The sequence below is a fragment of the Nyctereutes procyonoides genome, unplaced genomic scaffold (assembly GCF_905146905.1).
Source record: "Nyctereutes procyonoides isolate TBG_1078 unplaced genomic scaffold, NYPRO_anot_genome, whole genome shotgun sequence".
NCBI lineage: Eukaryota > Metazoa > Chordata > Mammalia > Carnivora > Canidae > Nyctereutes > Nyctereutes procyonoides.
In genome coordinates, this window is record NW_026575141.1 from 11630892 (window position 1) to 11644314 (window position 13423).

At 38.9% G+C, this 13423-nt stretch overlaps 1 protein-coding gene across 4 annotated transcripts in view; it reads left to right on the forward strand.

Moving 5' to 3' along the window:
* Positions 1-1630, forward strand: part of DBF4 (DBF4 zinc finger) — a 40404-nt gene extending 38774 nt beyond the window's left edge. For 3 of the 4 annotated variants that reach the window (XM_055307282.1, XM_055307281.1, XM_055307283.1), the window contains exon 12: positions 496-1630. In XM_055307282.1, coding sequence (XP_055163257.1) covers positions 496-1489 — 994 coding nt within the window. In that variant the 3' untranslated portion in view covers positions 1490-1630. The remainder of the gene's footprint in view (positions 1-495) is intronic. The other variant, XM_055307280.1, reaches the window with a different exon arrangement.
* The last annotated feature ends 11793 nt before the right edge of the window (positions 1631-13423 follow it).

The following is a 13423-nucleotide window of genomic DNA, read 5'->3' on the forward strand; positions in this document are numbered from 1 at the left end:
GATTTGTTCTTATATATTTTGTACTTAAATATAAATAAGTGAGTATATGTTTCTGCCCTATCTCCCAATAAATACTCATTTTTTACATTGTTACGTAAAAAGACAATATTGATATAAATGAAAGCATAGAAGTTAGGATATTTTTCAGGATGAAAATAAAATTGAGAGCAGAACCAAATCCCTTTACTGTCATCTTTCTTTGAATTACATGGTGGAAGTAGTTTTAAACACCACATTTAAGATACTGGTTACCTCTGAGAGGAAGAGGAAGAAAATGGATGAGAATAGGGGGTACACTAGAGTTTTCAGCTGTGTCTATAAAGCTTTAGTACTTGAAAAACATCTGAAGCAAATTCAGCTAACTACTAAGATTTCAGTATTTTTATAATATTTTCTAAGTTAAGTAGGTTTCATAAATAGTTTTAAAAGATTTTTAATTTGACTTTTAAAATCTCAGGAATTTCTTATAGCAGTTTTTTCTTTTTGTTTTTAAAGAATAAAATACAGCATTGGATCCCTTTCACCTATTACAGCAAGTGTCCTGAGAAAGTCTGAACCAAAAGAAAAGCTAGAATTGCAACATATTTCTCAGAAAGACTTCAAGGAAAATAATGTGCAGGTAATTGAGCAGCGTTTCCTGTATAAAGAAATCCAGGAACCTGAACAGAAGTTTGTGTTTATTTCAGAATGTGTCCCCTCCCCTTCAAGTGAATTGAGAAGACTGGATGAGAAAGTAACTAGTAAATGTTCTACATTAAATCCAGCTGAAAATGACATAGGACAAAATTTTACACATCTGCCTCTGCATAAAAATAAACAGGAATGCATTCTTGACGTTTCTAAACATAAATTAATGACAAATGAAAAGGACTTAAAAGAACTAAGGGTAGATCATTGTCCACGTAGGCTGCAGACCTCTGTAAGTGTTTCTAATGTCAGTAGTATGGATAATACTGCATCTCAACCAAAACAAAAGTCAGATACTGTGCTTTTTTCAGCAAAGGATCTGAAGGAAAAGGACCTTCATTCAATATTTGGTCATGATTCTGGTCGGTTAGCAGTAAACAGTTTACAGGAGCACCTAACAATTCGGGCAAAGACTCCATCCCGAAGTCCCCCTGAGGAGCCCAACGAATGCAACTTCAGCAATATGGATGGTTTACAAACTTCTGGTACGATCCATCGGAAAGTGAAAATATTATTAAGAAGAAATAAAAAAGAAAATCTGGAACCAAATGTGGAATTAGATAAGAAAAGAACTGAATTTGTTATTACACAAGAAAGAAACAGAATTTGTAGTTCACCAGTACAATCTCTACTAGACTTGTTTCAGACTAGTGAAGAGAAGTCAGAATTTTTGGGTTTCACAAGCTATACCGAAAACAGTGGTATATGTGATGTTTTCGATATTTGGGAAGAAGAAAATTCAAATAATTTGTTGTCAATGTTTTTCTCTTCCCCTTCAACTTCTACATTTACTGGCTTTTAGACTAAAAAGTAAATACCTTCTGAAAGTGGTGAAGATCATATTCTTGAAATTTTTATAAATATGTGTAAAAATACTTAGTTTTTTTCTTTTTTGTCAACTTTGTTTACAGAACCAAGTGTAAATGTTAACAATAAAGATAATGTTTGCATTTTTCTACAGAATTGAATACCTATTATAGAAAAATCGTAGAATAAACTTGTGGTTCATTTTACATACTATGTTTTAAGAATTATGAATAGTAATTGTTAAATGTTACTGAAAACTAATTTCAAGTGAAATTTTGGGAATACACCAATATTTAGTATTATAAATTTGGATAGAATCTAATTCTAAAGTATTAAAGTAGATTCTCATAACATGGGAATATTGCTTTTAAAAATCTAATTTTCATACAAAAGGAAAAAAATTAATTTTTGTGTTTGGGTTCTGGAAATCTTTAGTATTTGATATTTGACCTAGTTGGACCATGCTGGTGTATTGGCACTGAGAGAGTTAGGTTATTTGCAAGGGTAAATAGAAGCCATAAAGGAAAGACTTAGCCAGATTACTAAATGGAACAAAACAATTTTTTCCACTATTCTTAATTATTTACCTTTAGAAATAAATTCTTCCAAAAATGACTCATCCCTTAATTTGGGTCAGGAAATGAAAGAGGGAGGATAGCATTTAACTCTAAATAAAAGTATTGAAACATATATGAAGATTGCTTCTGATCAGGCACTTGGCAAGTCAGTAACTTAGAGAATTTTCAAATATAAGAGAAATTTCAACTTACCTTTAGATAGTAGAGGCATTTGCCTTTGAGTGTGTTCTTACAGGGGTGAGACATTTACAGCTGACATTTTTCAGAATCAAAGTTGGTGCCATTGAATATTACATAAATATATTATTAAAAATTAACTGATTACCTGTCATAATTTTTTGAAATCCTGTATGGCTCCCAGCATATTAGTTCATATGTTTTGTTGTGTGTATTTTGACTGTTTGGAAGTTTCAGTGAGAAATACTAGCTTTTCAACAATTTTACTGGTAATAGTAGTACATTAAGTAGGATCACTGAAATGTTCTTTTTTTTTTTTTCTTTTTAAAGATTTATTTATTTATCCATGAGAGACACACAGAGGCAGAGACATAGGCCAGAGGAGAAGCAGGCTCCCTGTGGGGACCCTGATGCAGGACTTGATCCCGAAATCCTGAGATGACACCCTGAGCTGAAGGCTGATGCTCAACCGCTGAGCCACCCAGGTGTCCCTGAAATGTTCTTTACAGTGCATATATGCAAACCTCTTTTCCGTTGTATAATTACTATACCATTTTCTATCACAAATCCATGTGTGTATATGTAAATCTATGTCACATTTTACAGACAACTTCTAAAAACCTAGATGCAACTGGGGGAAATTATTTGTAGAAGGTATTTTCCCCCTTATTTTTCCTGATAATTGAGAGGTATTTAAACTTGCAGTATGATCCTTGCTCCAAATAGTTTCTTTGGTTTGCAGTGGCACTGTTTGCCTTAGTTGTATTTAATGTGGTGTAAAAGATTTAAACTCAAGACCTTCCTACCCAGTAGTTAAGAGTTGTTAAACTTTATTTTCACACTATTTTTAAGTACTATTTTAAACACTCGACTTGAAAACACCTTCACCCAAGATCTTCATAATAAATATTTTACATTTTAAAAAATGCTTAAATTTCAGTTGGTGGTAGCAGGATCACCATGTAGAATTTGTATGGATTGTGTTATGCACATGGGTGTCCAACCAAGCAGTAGATGGTAGGTAGTAATTCAGCCTCCAGTGCTCAGTAAGTACTGTACCCTGGCAAATGAAGTTGCATCCACGTAGAGGCATGAATACTTTTTAATTTTTTCCAAGGCACAGGGGCACCTGGTCAAGGTGCCTTTCGGGTTGTGTTTACCTAAGCGCTTAGTTTGGTTCCCAGATTTGTTCACAAAAGGACACAATCTTTAATGTAGCAAGGCATCTTCAGAAGTCAAGCTTCAAAGATCCTCAGCAGAGTAAAAAGAAAACTTGGTTTGCTTGATAGAAAGTGACAAGCTCTGCCAAAAGCGTCTGGACAAACAAATCCCAGCAAGCGCATGATAGGTTTTCTTTGATAACAAGAGCATTGAAGTGGAAAGGTGTTAAGAAAAAAAAGGCACCCTAATTAACTCAGCTGTGGGCAACTGACAGTGTAGCAAAGTTGGTGGCTCTTTTTCCAGGAGTAGCTACAAAGTGGCAGTGAAGACAATGTGGCTTTGTGTTTCAAAATGAATGTTTATTTTTCTAAGGTAGTAAGTTGTAGCAGAGGTATATTTTACATGTCAGTAGAATATTTTAAATGGTGCAGCCCCAGTGGCTCAGTGGTTTAGCGCCGCCTTCAGCCTGGGGCATGACCCTGGAGACCTGGGATCGAGTCCCACGTCAGGCTCCCTACATGGAGCCTGCTTCTCTGTCTGCCTCTCTGTGTCTCTCATGAATAAATAAAATCTTTTTAAAAAATATTTTAAATGGTTTTTGAAGCCAATACCTTTTTTGGATAATGTAGATTAGTATATTAAAATAATTTATGGAACCATATGTAGATGTTATTAATCCTAATGTTAAACTTTGCAGAGAATCTTGATGAGTGTCAGGACAAAATCTATCTAGTTTTAAAAGGAATAGGAAAGAGGATGTTATATATAACACTTTAAAACCACTGAGCTTGAATCCTTATTTCTGGAAATATGAGATTATATGCTATCAGATAAAAATTAAGTTTTTAAAAAACACTTTGGTGCTAGGATAGATGTGTAGTTAATACTAATCTATCCAAATAATATAATAAATGTATTTAAATATAAGTTTCTATAAATACAGTTTGGTGAATGTGAGACAAAAGAAAATTTTGTTTCACTTCAGTTAGGAATCATTCCAATGCTATGTTTCACTAGTAGAGTGTAAAGTAAGGATGATATTTCCCCTCCCAAAAGAGATGGAAAGATTTTTTTTTTTTTTTATGATAGTCGCGAGGCAGAGAGAGACAGAGACACAGGCAGAGGGAGAAGCAGGCTCCATGCACTGGGAGCCTGACGTGGGATTCGATCCCAGGTCTCCAGGATCACACCCTGGGCCAAAGGCAGGCGCTAAACCGCTGCGCCACCCAGGGATCCCCTTTTTTTTAACTTTTTATAGTAGGCTTCATGCTTAGCATGGAACCTAATGTGGGGCTTGAACTCACAACCCTGAGATCAAGACCTGAGCCAAGATCAAGAGACAGATGCTTAACTGACCTAGCCACCCAGGCACCCTGGAGATGGAAATATTTTTAAGAGTAATGTAAACTAAACCCTCACTGGGCTAGTGAGATATGAAATCATGGAATTGCCAGGTTAAAAAGGTCTGAAAGAATGCTGGTTACATAATAGGTTGCTCAAGAGATATTGAGGCCAAATTACCTTAGATATCAGCCACTTAATAGACTTGCTGGTGTTGAAGTCTTTGCTATGACCAATAATGTATGAGCCAAATGCTGTGATTACATTGTTTGTCATGGAGAGTGGGGCAGGGATTGAGAAGGAATGGCATAGTATAAAAACTAGATCAAATGAAAGAGCAGTCTAGCCTTTTAGCTGCATTAGTTGGAGTGTTAAATGCTGTTACACAAAAAGTAATATAGCGTTTATGTTTCCACAAATTCCAACCAAAAAGCCTTTTGCATAAAGAGGCAGTATTATGCCCACCTACATGACTATACAGACTAGTAATTTTGCACATGTCAGGTTGAAAAGCAAAACGTAGACTCTGGCAAACAAGGGCCATTAATGAGCATTAATTTTGTAAGTAATATTAGAAGGAAGTAGCCTCCTTAAAATACCATGCAAAAAAATAGGAAAAATCTAGGAAGAGCACTGGGCAATTAACAATGCAAAAAGAATCTGATAAAATGTGTTACTTGAGCAAGAAAAACGTACTCCAGTTTTGAACACTGGGAGAATAGTGTGGCCCCAAAACAATAAGCTTTGAATAGTAAGGACCAGATTAAGACAAACAGCCGTGTCTATTAAAAGATTCCACAGATTCCTTTGTGAAGAAGAAAGTGGAAATTATCAAAGTCCCTCAAAGTTTATTTCATTTGGTTGTGCTTAAGTGTATAGTAAATTGCAATTTAGTTTATGTTAACTGTGCCTAGTATGATCAACTTGCCATCTATTGTGCTTGACTGGTCTCGACAGATTGTGCCATGTCAGTGTAGGTGTGTGTCTGGCAGGTTGAGTATGTGGCAACAGCAGAAACTTCAGCTTCGGTAAATAGGAACTCATGCTAACAAGCCTGTCCGGTACTTTTTTCCTGCCACCATAATCCTTTTTGCTCATGTACCCATTGTGCCAGCATTGGGGTGGCGTTAACATGTGATATGAAGATGCTTACACTTCATGCCCACCCCCATATACCATCTGCCATTACCCCTTGTACTAAGTCTTCAGATGTTTTTCTTTCCACATCCCTTAACAGCCAGCCATGTCATTTCTCACTGCTCAGCAGTCCATATATATTCTAAACTTGGGCCAGTTCTCTTCCCATACAAAGGCAATGACCAGAGGTATACCACTCGAAGCTCTGCCTATGAGGAAGATTCTCTTGTGACTGACTGGCTTTCAGTGCCACCACTGAGTGGAGCTGTATGGCAGCTACCATGTATGTTCAGTCTGCACCCACAGAAGCAACTAATCCCCTGACTTAAGTTTGGAGTTTTCCTCCTAGTTCATCTGATCAAGGGGATGCAACCTGAGGGAGAGGAACTGATGCAATAGCATGGATGACATGGGGCCCTGGGCTCCCTGGCTCATTTCTTGAGCTCTTTGGTCTTGCTCTAGCTCCATCCTGGATATGCCAATTCCAGCTTACGATGGGTTATTGGTGCACCTGCCCCATCTGATGAGAGGTCTGATAGAACTTCAGCTTATGACTGGCAATTGTGACCACATGACGGTTTTTGCCCCACAGACCGGCTCTTCGTCTCCCACGTGTCATTTCATACAACAAACTATTTTTGTTTTTCCAAAAGTACCTAATTCTCCACTGAAGATGGCATAGCCTTACTCTAAGCCTCCAGAGAAAGTTTTCACTTCCCTATTGGGGTTTTCCATAAAGTCGTTTTCCTACCACTGGTACCTCTCAAGTCTTTGAACCTGCCAGGTTATGTGACTGCAGAGTTATTTTTTTTTGCTCACAGCTGGCAGCCTTTCATATCTTGGGTGGAAGCAGTACTCCCATTTGGAATATACTCCCTCCAGAATCTGAAGAGGCTTACCAGCATTATATTTCCTTCATTATTTGGGAAGTTCAGGATGCAATAATTTGTTTTACCTTGAATGGGATGTCCTGGCATACCTTGACCACTGGAACTCTAAAAATGTTATTGATGTGACAAGTCCCTGAATCTTCTTAGGGTACATCTCTCACCTGCTAGAGGACATGTGCCTAACCAAAATTTCCAACTTATTCATATGATCTGATAAATATTATAGCATCAATATAATGGATTAACATGTTCTCAATGGCAACCTCTTCAAATTATAACAAAGGGCAAGTAAAATGTGTACTGTAATCTTCCATGTGCATGCAGTCTGTTCCTGATTTTTTATTTTTTTTTTTCCTGACTGGGATGGAAAACTATGCATCCACCCAAACAATAGCTGTATATCATGTACTTGAAGTGTTCATTTGCAATGAAAACAATATCACATCTGGCACTGCATCTGCAGTGCAGGCTACACTTAGTGCAGTTTGTGGCAGTCTACTGTTTATAACCCAGATGAAGAGGATGGAAATCAACCATCTTTAGATGTATAACAGAGGATTAATTTCCTCCATCACCATTCCCCCAGATTAAGATTTTATTTTTGATGTATTACTTGGGCTTGGCTAAGAAAGGCAGTTTCAGATTCTCACTTGGTCTTTTCTTTTTTCTTTCTTCTTTTCAATTTCTATTTCTATGTCAATTTTTTCTTTTCTTTTGGTCTTGTCCACTATGATTCTTACCCTTTAGGTCAGAGATACAAGGTGGATGATTTACTAAAGTATTTTCTAATGAAACATTCAGAGGCTAAGCAAATGACATTGCTGACTCATTCTTAACCAAAGCTTGGCCAGGACTCCATTTATTACCTGGCTCCCATATGCCCCACCATAATAGGTGCTTGGAGTCCCAGGTATCACTGGCAGTTCAGACCCTGCATCCAACAGTTATTTGGGTATTCTTACCCCTTTCCCCTGTGCAGTTACCCAGGTAAATGGAGGTAAGTCCTTTTAGGGAAGAGCTAAGGGAATCGTTACCATGTGTATGTGTACTTGACATGTGATGCTGGGTCCTTCTCCTGGGGACATGATTTTTTCTTTAGTTGGTGGTTTTTGAGTTGAAAAACTGACTCAAGTCTGGAAATAGAGGATCTTAATTCTTGTTTCAAGCACTTTCCCTCAGCCTCCTGAGGCTGATTTTAATGGTGCAAGTTGAAAAATGACTTTGTTATTGTCCATACATTTTGCTTTTTTAAAAGATTTTATTATTTATTTATTAATTATTTATTTATTCATGAGAGACACAGAGGCAGAGACATAAGCAGAGGGAAAAGCAGGCCCCCTGTGGGGAACCCAGTATGGGACTCCGTCCCAGGACTCAAGAATCATGCTGAAGGCAGACGCCCAACCACTGAGCCACCCAGGCGTCCCTACATTTTGCTTTTTTTTTTTTCTAATTTTATTTTATTTTATTTATTTATGATAGTCACACACACACACAGAGAGAGGCAGAGACACAGGCAGAAGGAGAAGCAGGCTCCATGCACCGGGAGCCCGACGTGGGATTCGATCCCGGGTCTCCAGGATCGCGCCCTGGGCCAAAGGCAGGCGCCAAACCGCTGCGCCACCCAGGGATTCCCCCTACATTTTGCTTCTAAAGGAAGCATGTTCTATTAACCACCTCCACAATTCTTGATATTAACTACCTGGCATTAGTCTTGGGAATATTTTTTTGATTTGACACCAGAACAAAGGCAACAAAAATAAACAAGCAGGACTGTATTAAACTAAAAAAACTTGCACAGGAAAGGAAACCATCAACAAAATGAAAAGACTACCAAGTGGGAGGAAATAATTTGCAAATCATATTCTGATAAGGGGTTAATATCCAGAATATATAAGTCCTACAAATCAATAGCAAAACAATTTGATTAAAAACTGGGTAGAGGGATCCCTGGGTGGCGCAGCGGTTTGGCGCCTGCCTTTGGCCCAGGGCGCGATCCTGGAGACCCGGGATCGAATCCCACATCGGGCTTCCGGTGCATGGAGCCTGCTTCTCCCTCTGCCTGTGTCTCTGCCTCTCTCTCTGTGACTATCATAAATAAACAAACAAACAAACAAACAAAAAAAACTGGGTAGAGGGCAGCTCTGGTGGCTCAGTGGTTTAGCGCCGCCTTCAGCCCGGGGTGTGATCCCGCAGATCCAGGATCGAGTCCCGCATCAGGCTCCCTGCATGGAGCCGGCTTCTCCCTCTGCCTGTGTCTCTGCCTGTGTGTGTGTGGGTGTGTGTGTGTCTATGAATAAATAAATTAAAAAAAAAAAAACAAAAAAACTGGGTAGAGGGGCAGCCCCAGTGGCCCAGCGGTTTAGCACCGTCTTTGGCCTGGGGTGTGATCCTGGAGACCTGGGATCGAGTTCCGCGTTGGGTTCCCTGCGTGGAACCTGCTTCTCCCTCTGCCTGTGTCTCTGCCCCTCTCTCTCTCTCTCTTTCTGTGTCTGTCATGAATAGATAAATAAAATCTTAAAAAAAACTGGGTACAGGAACTGAATAGAAAATTTTCCAAAGAACACACACAATTTATTTACCTCTGTGAATAAAACTTTAAGACTGTACGGCAGAAATTGGATATGCTCATTCTGACATTAAAACAAAAGTTGTTGGGCAGCCAGGGGGGTTTAGCGATTTAGCGCCGCCTTTGACCCGGGTGTGATCCTGAAGACCTGGGATCGAGTTCCGCATCAGACTTCTTGCATGGAGCCTGCTTCTCCCTCTGCCTGTGTCTCTGCCTCTATCTCTCTGTGTGTCTCTCATGAATGAATAAAATCTTTAAAAAACAAAAACAAAACAAAACAAAAAAAAATCACAAAAGTTTTCTGGGGCTCCTGGGTGGCTCAGTCAGTTAAGCGTCTGTCTGCCTTTGGCTCAAGTCATGATCCCAGGGTCCTGTGTTAGGCTCTCTGCTCAGCAGGGAGTCTGCTTCTCCCTCTCTCTCTCTGCCTGCTGCTCTGCCTACTTGTATGCTCACTCACTCTCTGTCAAATAAAATCTTTTAAAACTAACAAAAGTTTTCCTAATATTACAACTTATTTGCATTTGCATACTAAAGAACTAAACTAAGAGGCTATGTACAAAACTAACGGAAATACCAAGAAACCACTCAAGGACCTTGATGATGACATAAGGATCGGTTTGAACTTGATCTGTGAATCCAGACTCCAGAAGTACAAGCGGCCCTATAAATCAGAGTTAACATAAAGGGGCAAAAAAACTATGGCTTTAGTTTTCTCTAACTTTCTAACTCCTAACTCTTGGTGTTAAGACTGGCAGGGCTGGGGCAAATGGGCTTCCTCCAAAACTACTGCACTCTCATGTTCTTTTACTGCAGTATTATTCACAATAGCCAAGATATAGAAATAACCTAAATGTCCATCAACAGATGAATGGATAAAGAAGATATGGTATATGCATACAATTGAAAATTAGCCCTGGGCAGCCCGGGTGGCTCAGCAGTTTAGCTCTGCCTTCAACCCAGGGTGTGATCCTGGAGACCCGGGATCGAGTCCCAAATCAGGCTCCCTGCATGGAGCTTGCTTCTCCCTCTGCCTGTGTCTCTGCTCTCTCTCTCTCTCTCTCTCTCTGTCATGAATAAATAAATAAAATCTTAAAAAAAAAAGGAAAAAATTAGCCTTAAGAAAGAAGGAATCCTGCCATATAGATGAAACTTGAGGGCATTTTAGTAGGTGAAATAAGCCAGGCAGACAAACACAAATACTGCACAGCATCACTTATATGTGGACTCTAAAGAAAAAAAAAAGTCGAACTTACAGAATAAAGAATAGAAAATTGGTTGCCAGGCCTGAGAGGTGGGGGTAATAAGGAATGGTTGGTAATGGCACAAACTTTTAATTATAAGATGAATAATATCTGGGGATCCCTGGGTGGCTCAGTGGTTTAGCGTCTGCCTTCCGCCTAGGGGGTGATCCTGGAGTCCTGGGATCGAACTCCGTATCGGCTTTCTGCATGGAGCCTGCTTCTCCCTCTGCCTGTGTCTCTGCCTCTCTCTCTGTGTGTCTCTAATGAATAAATAAATTTAAAAATCTTTTAAAAAAAGATGAATAATATCTGAGAATCAGTGTAAAAAAACATGGTGACTATATTTGATAACACTGTGTTAACTGATTGAAATTTGCTAATAGAACTTAAATGTTCCCATCCCCCCAAAAAATATATGTGAGGTGATGAATGTGTTAATTAACTAGATGGGAATCAAAAAATTCACTGAAAACCATATAATATCAAATATAAGTATGTAGAAAATAGGCAAGATGTGGCCAGAAGCACATTACTATAAAGAGATTCAAAGGACTTTCTCTCCGTATAGGATGAGAACCTTTATTCTGAAATGTCACTGAGACAACTTTACTCCTGCCCCTCCCCACCACAACACATGCCTTGGAGAAACTGTGTAGTTCATAGCACAGGTATCTTCTCATTTACTTTGCCTCTCAGGATGTCCATTCTGTGCCAAGAAGATGAAGTTATTTAAAGGCATGTATTTATTCATTAAAATAATGTGTAAACCCTATGGACTACGCAATTCCTCATTCTGGTATCTGTTTTAGAGAAATGCTCACAACAGATGCACAGTGAGGCATTGCTTATAACAGTAAGAGACCCTTAAATAAAAAATATGGAGTATACTTAGAACAGCACAATATTTATAAAACCTGTAAAATTAATTATTCCAAATAAGAGAATTGAGTTAAGAATTTAGGTCTATTATGTAGACGATGAAGGTAATCGGCTTTTCCAGGCTCTTGGGTGGTTGTTTTTTGTTTTTTAAGATTTATCTATTTTAGAGAGAGAGAGAAAAAGAGTGTAAGCTGGGTGGGGGGGGGGAGGGCAGAGGGAGAGAGAGAATCTCAAGCAGACTCCCCACTGAGTGTGGAGCCAGATGCGAGGGTCAATCTCACAACCTGGAGATCATGAGCCAAACTGAAACCAAGAGTTTGTGGCTTAACCACCTACCTGGCCACCCAGGTGCCTGCAGGGCCTTGGGGTTCAATTCTCTTTTACTGTAGCTACCATGAAATCTGCATTAAGGTGTAAAGTGTACCAATGAAATCTTTCAGCCCTCATTCAGGCTATAATTGCATGCCATATATAAAATTCTTAAGTATCTCATGCATTTGAAAATTTGGGTAAATTTTTTTGAAATGACAATAAGATCATTGAGATGTGGTTACCTAAGTATGATAAAATGTTCTCTCAAGGGAGAAAAGAGTACCTCTCCTCTCTACTGTTTGCTTATAAAACTATGTCTAAGTTGTATTTAATTATGAACACCACACTTTAGCTGGGACATTGACATATTGGAGTGTATTTTCAAATCATCATGATGGAAACCTGAAAACATGTCACAAGATGCAGAGGTAAAGTTTTTTTCCACTGGGGAAAGAAAAAACATCTCCACAGAGCATCATATGTAATATTCTTCTGCATGCTTTATAAGACCAGAATTAGGATGGAGGCTACAAAAACACAGGTTTGACCAGGGAACAGTGGGTAAAGACTCAGATCTGAAAGCAAGATATCCAGTCTACTCTATAACTAGCTATGGGACCTTAGGAAAAGTCCTTTAAATTCTCTAAGCCACTTCTGTTCAATAGAGCTGTCTGGGATGGAAATGTTCTATATTTCTATACCGTACTGTACAGTAGCTGCTAGTCACAGGCAGTATAGAAATGTGTCTAATGCGACTGAGGAAGTGAATTCTAAGTTGTTTACTTTGGGTGACTCAGCACCTGAGTGGCTGCCTTCAGCTCAGGGTGTGATCCCTATCCTGGGATGGAGTCCTGCATTGGGATTCCTGCAGGGAGCCTGCTTCTCTCTCTCTGTGTCTTTCATGAATAAATAAAATCTTAAAAAAAAAAAAAAAAAAGGAATCTGGTATCAGAATTTCCCAAGAAACTCTTAAAAAAATGTATTTACTTTTACTTAATTCAAATTTAAGTAGCTACAAGCAGCCAGTGGTTGCAGTATTTGCAAGATGCATGTTTGAGCCTGAATTTCCTCCTCTCTGAAATGGGAATACTATGTATTCAATTGCTGATCCAAAGTTCAAACGGCATTAAACGTGACCTCAGAAAAACTGTATATTACACAAGTGTTAATTATGGTGATAATTAATTATTGTATGACTGTCTTATCCTCAAGAGTTTCTAACAGTTGGAATTAGAGAAAAAATGGAATTAGCAGCCTGGGAAGATAGAGTTCCTCAAGTCTGGTTTTCACAAAGAAGAGGGTCAAGGGCAAGACGGGAGAGTAGAGTACAGATCCAGCCTAATAGAGATTTGAGGTGAATAGTAAGTTCTCTCTGTTCCATCCATCAGCAGCAAAAGTACTTAAGTTGAAATGATAAAACGTGAAGCCTGTTAGGTCCAATGGTCTTGTATCCCTGGCTGCATCTGAGCCAAATTTCCCTATAAGAGAAACACTGCTACTCTGAACAAAACTGTCCTTTCTAGTAGCCCCCATCAGAGGTTAGGATAGTTCCTTCAGGGTTCTCCTTCAGGCAGAGATCAGAGAAAGAAGAACACGTCCTGGACACTCGGGCTAAATCCAAGACCCCCTTCCAGTGTCTGCGTA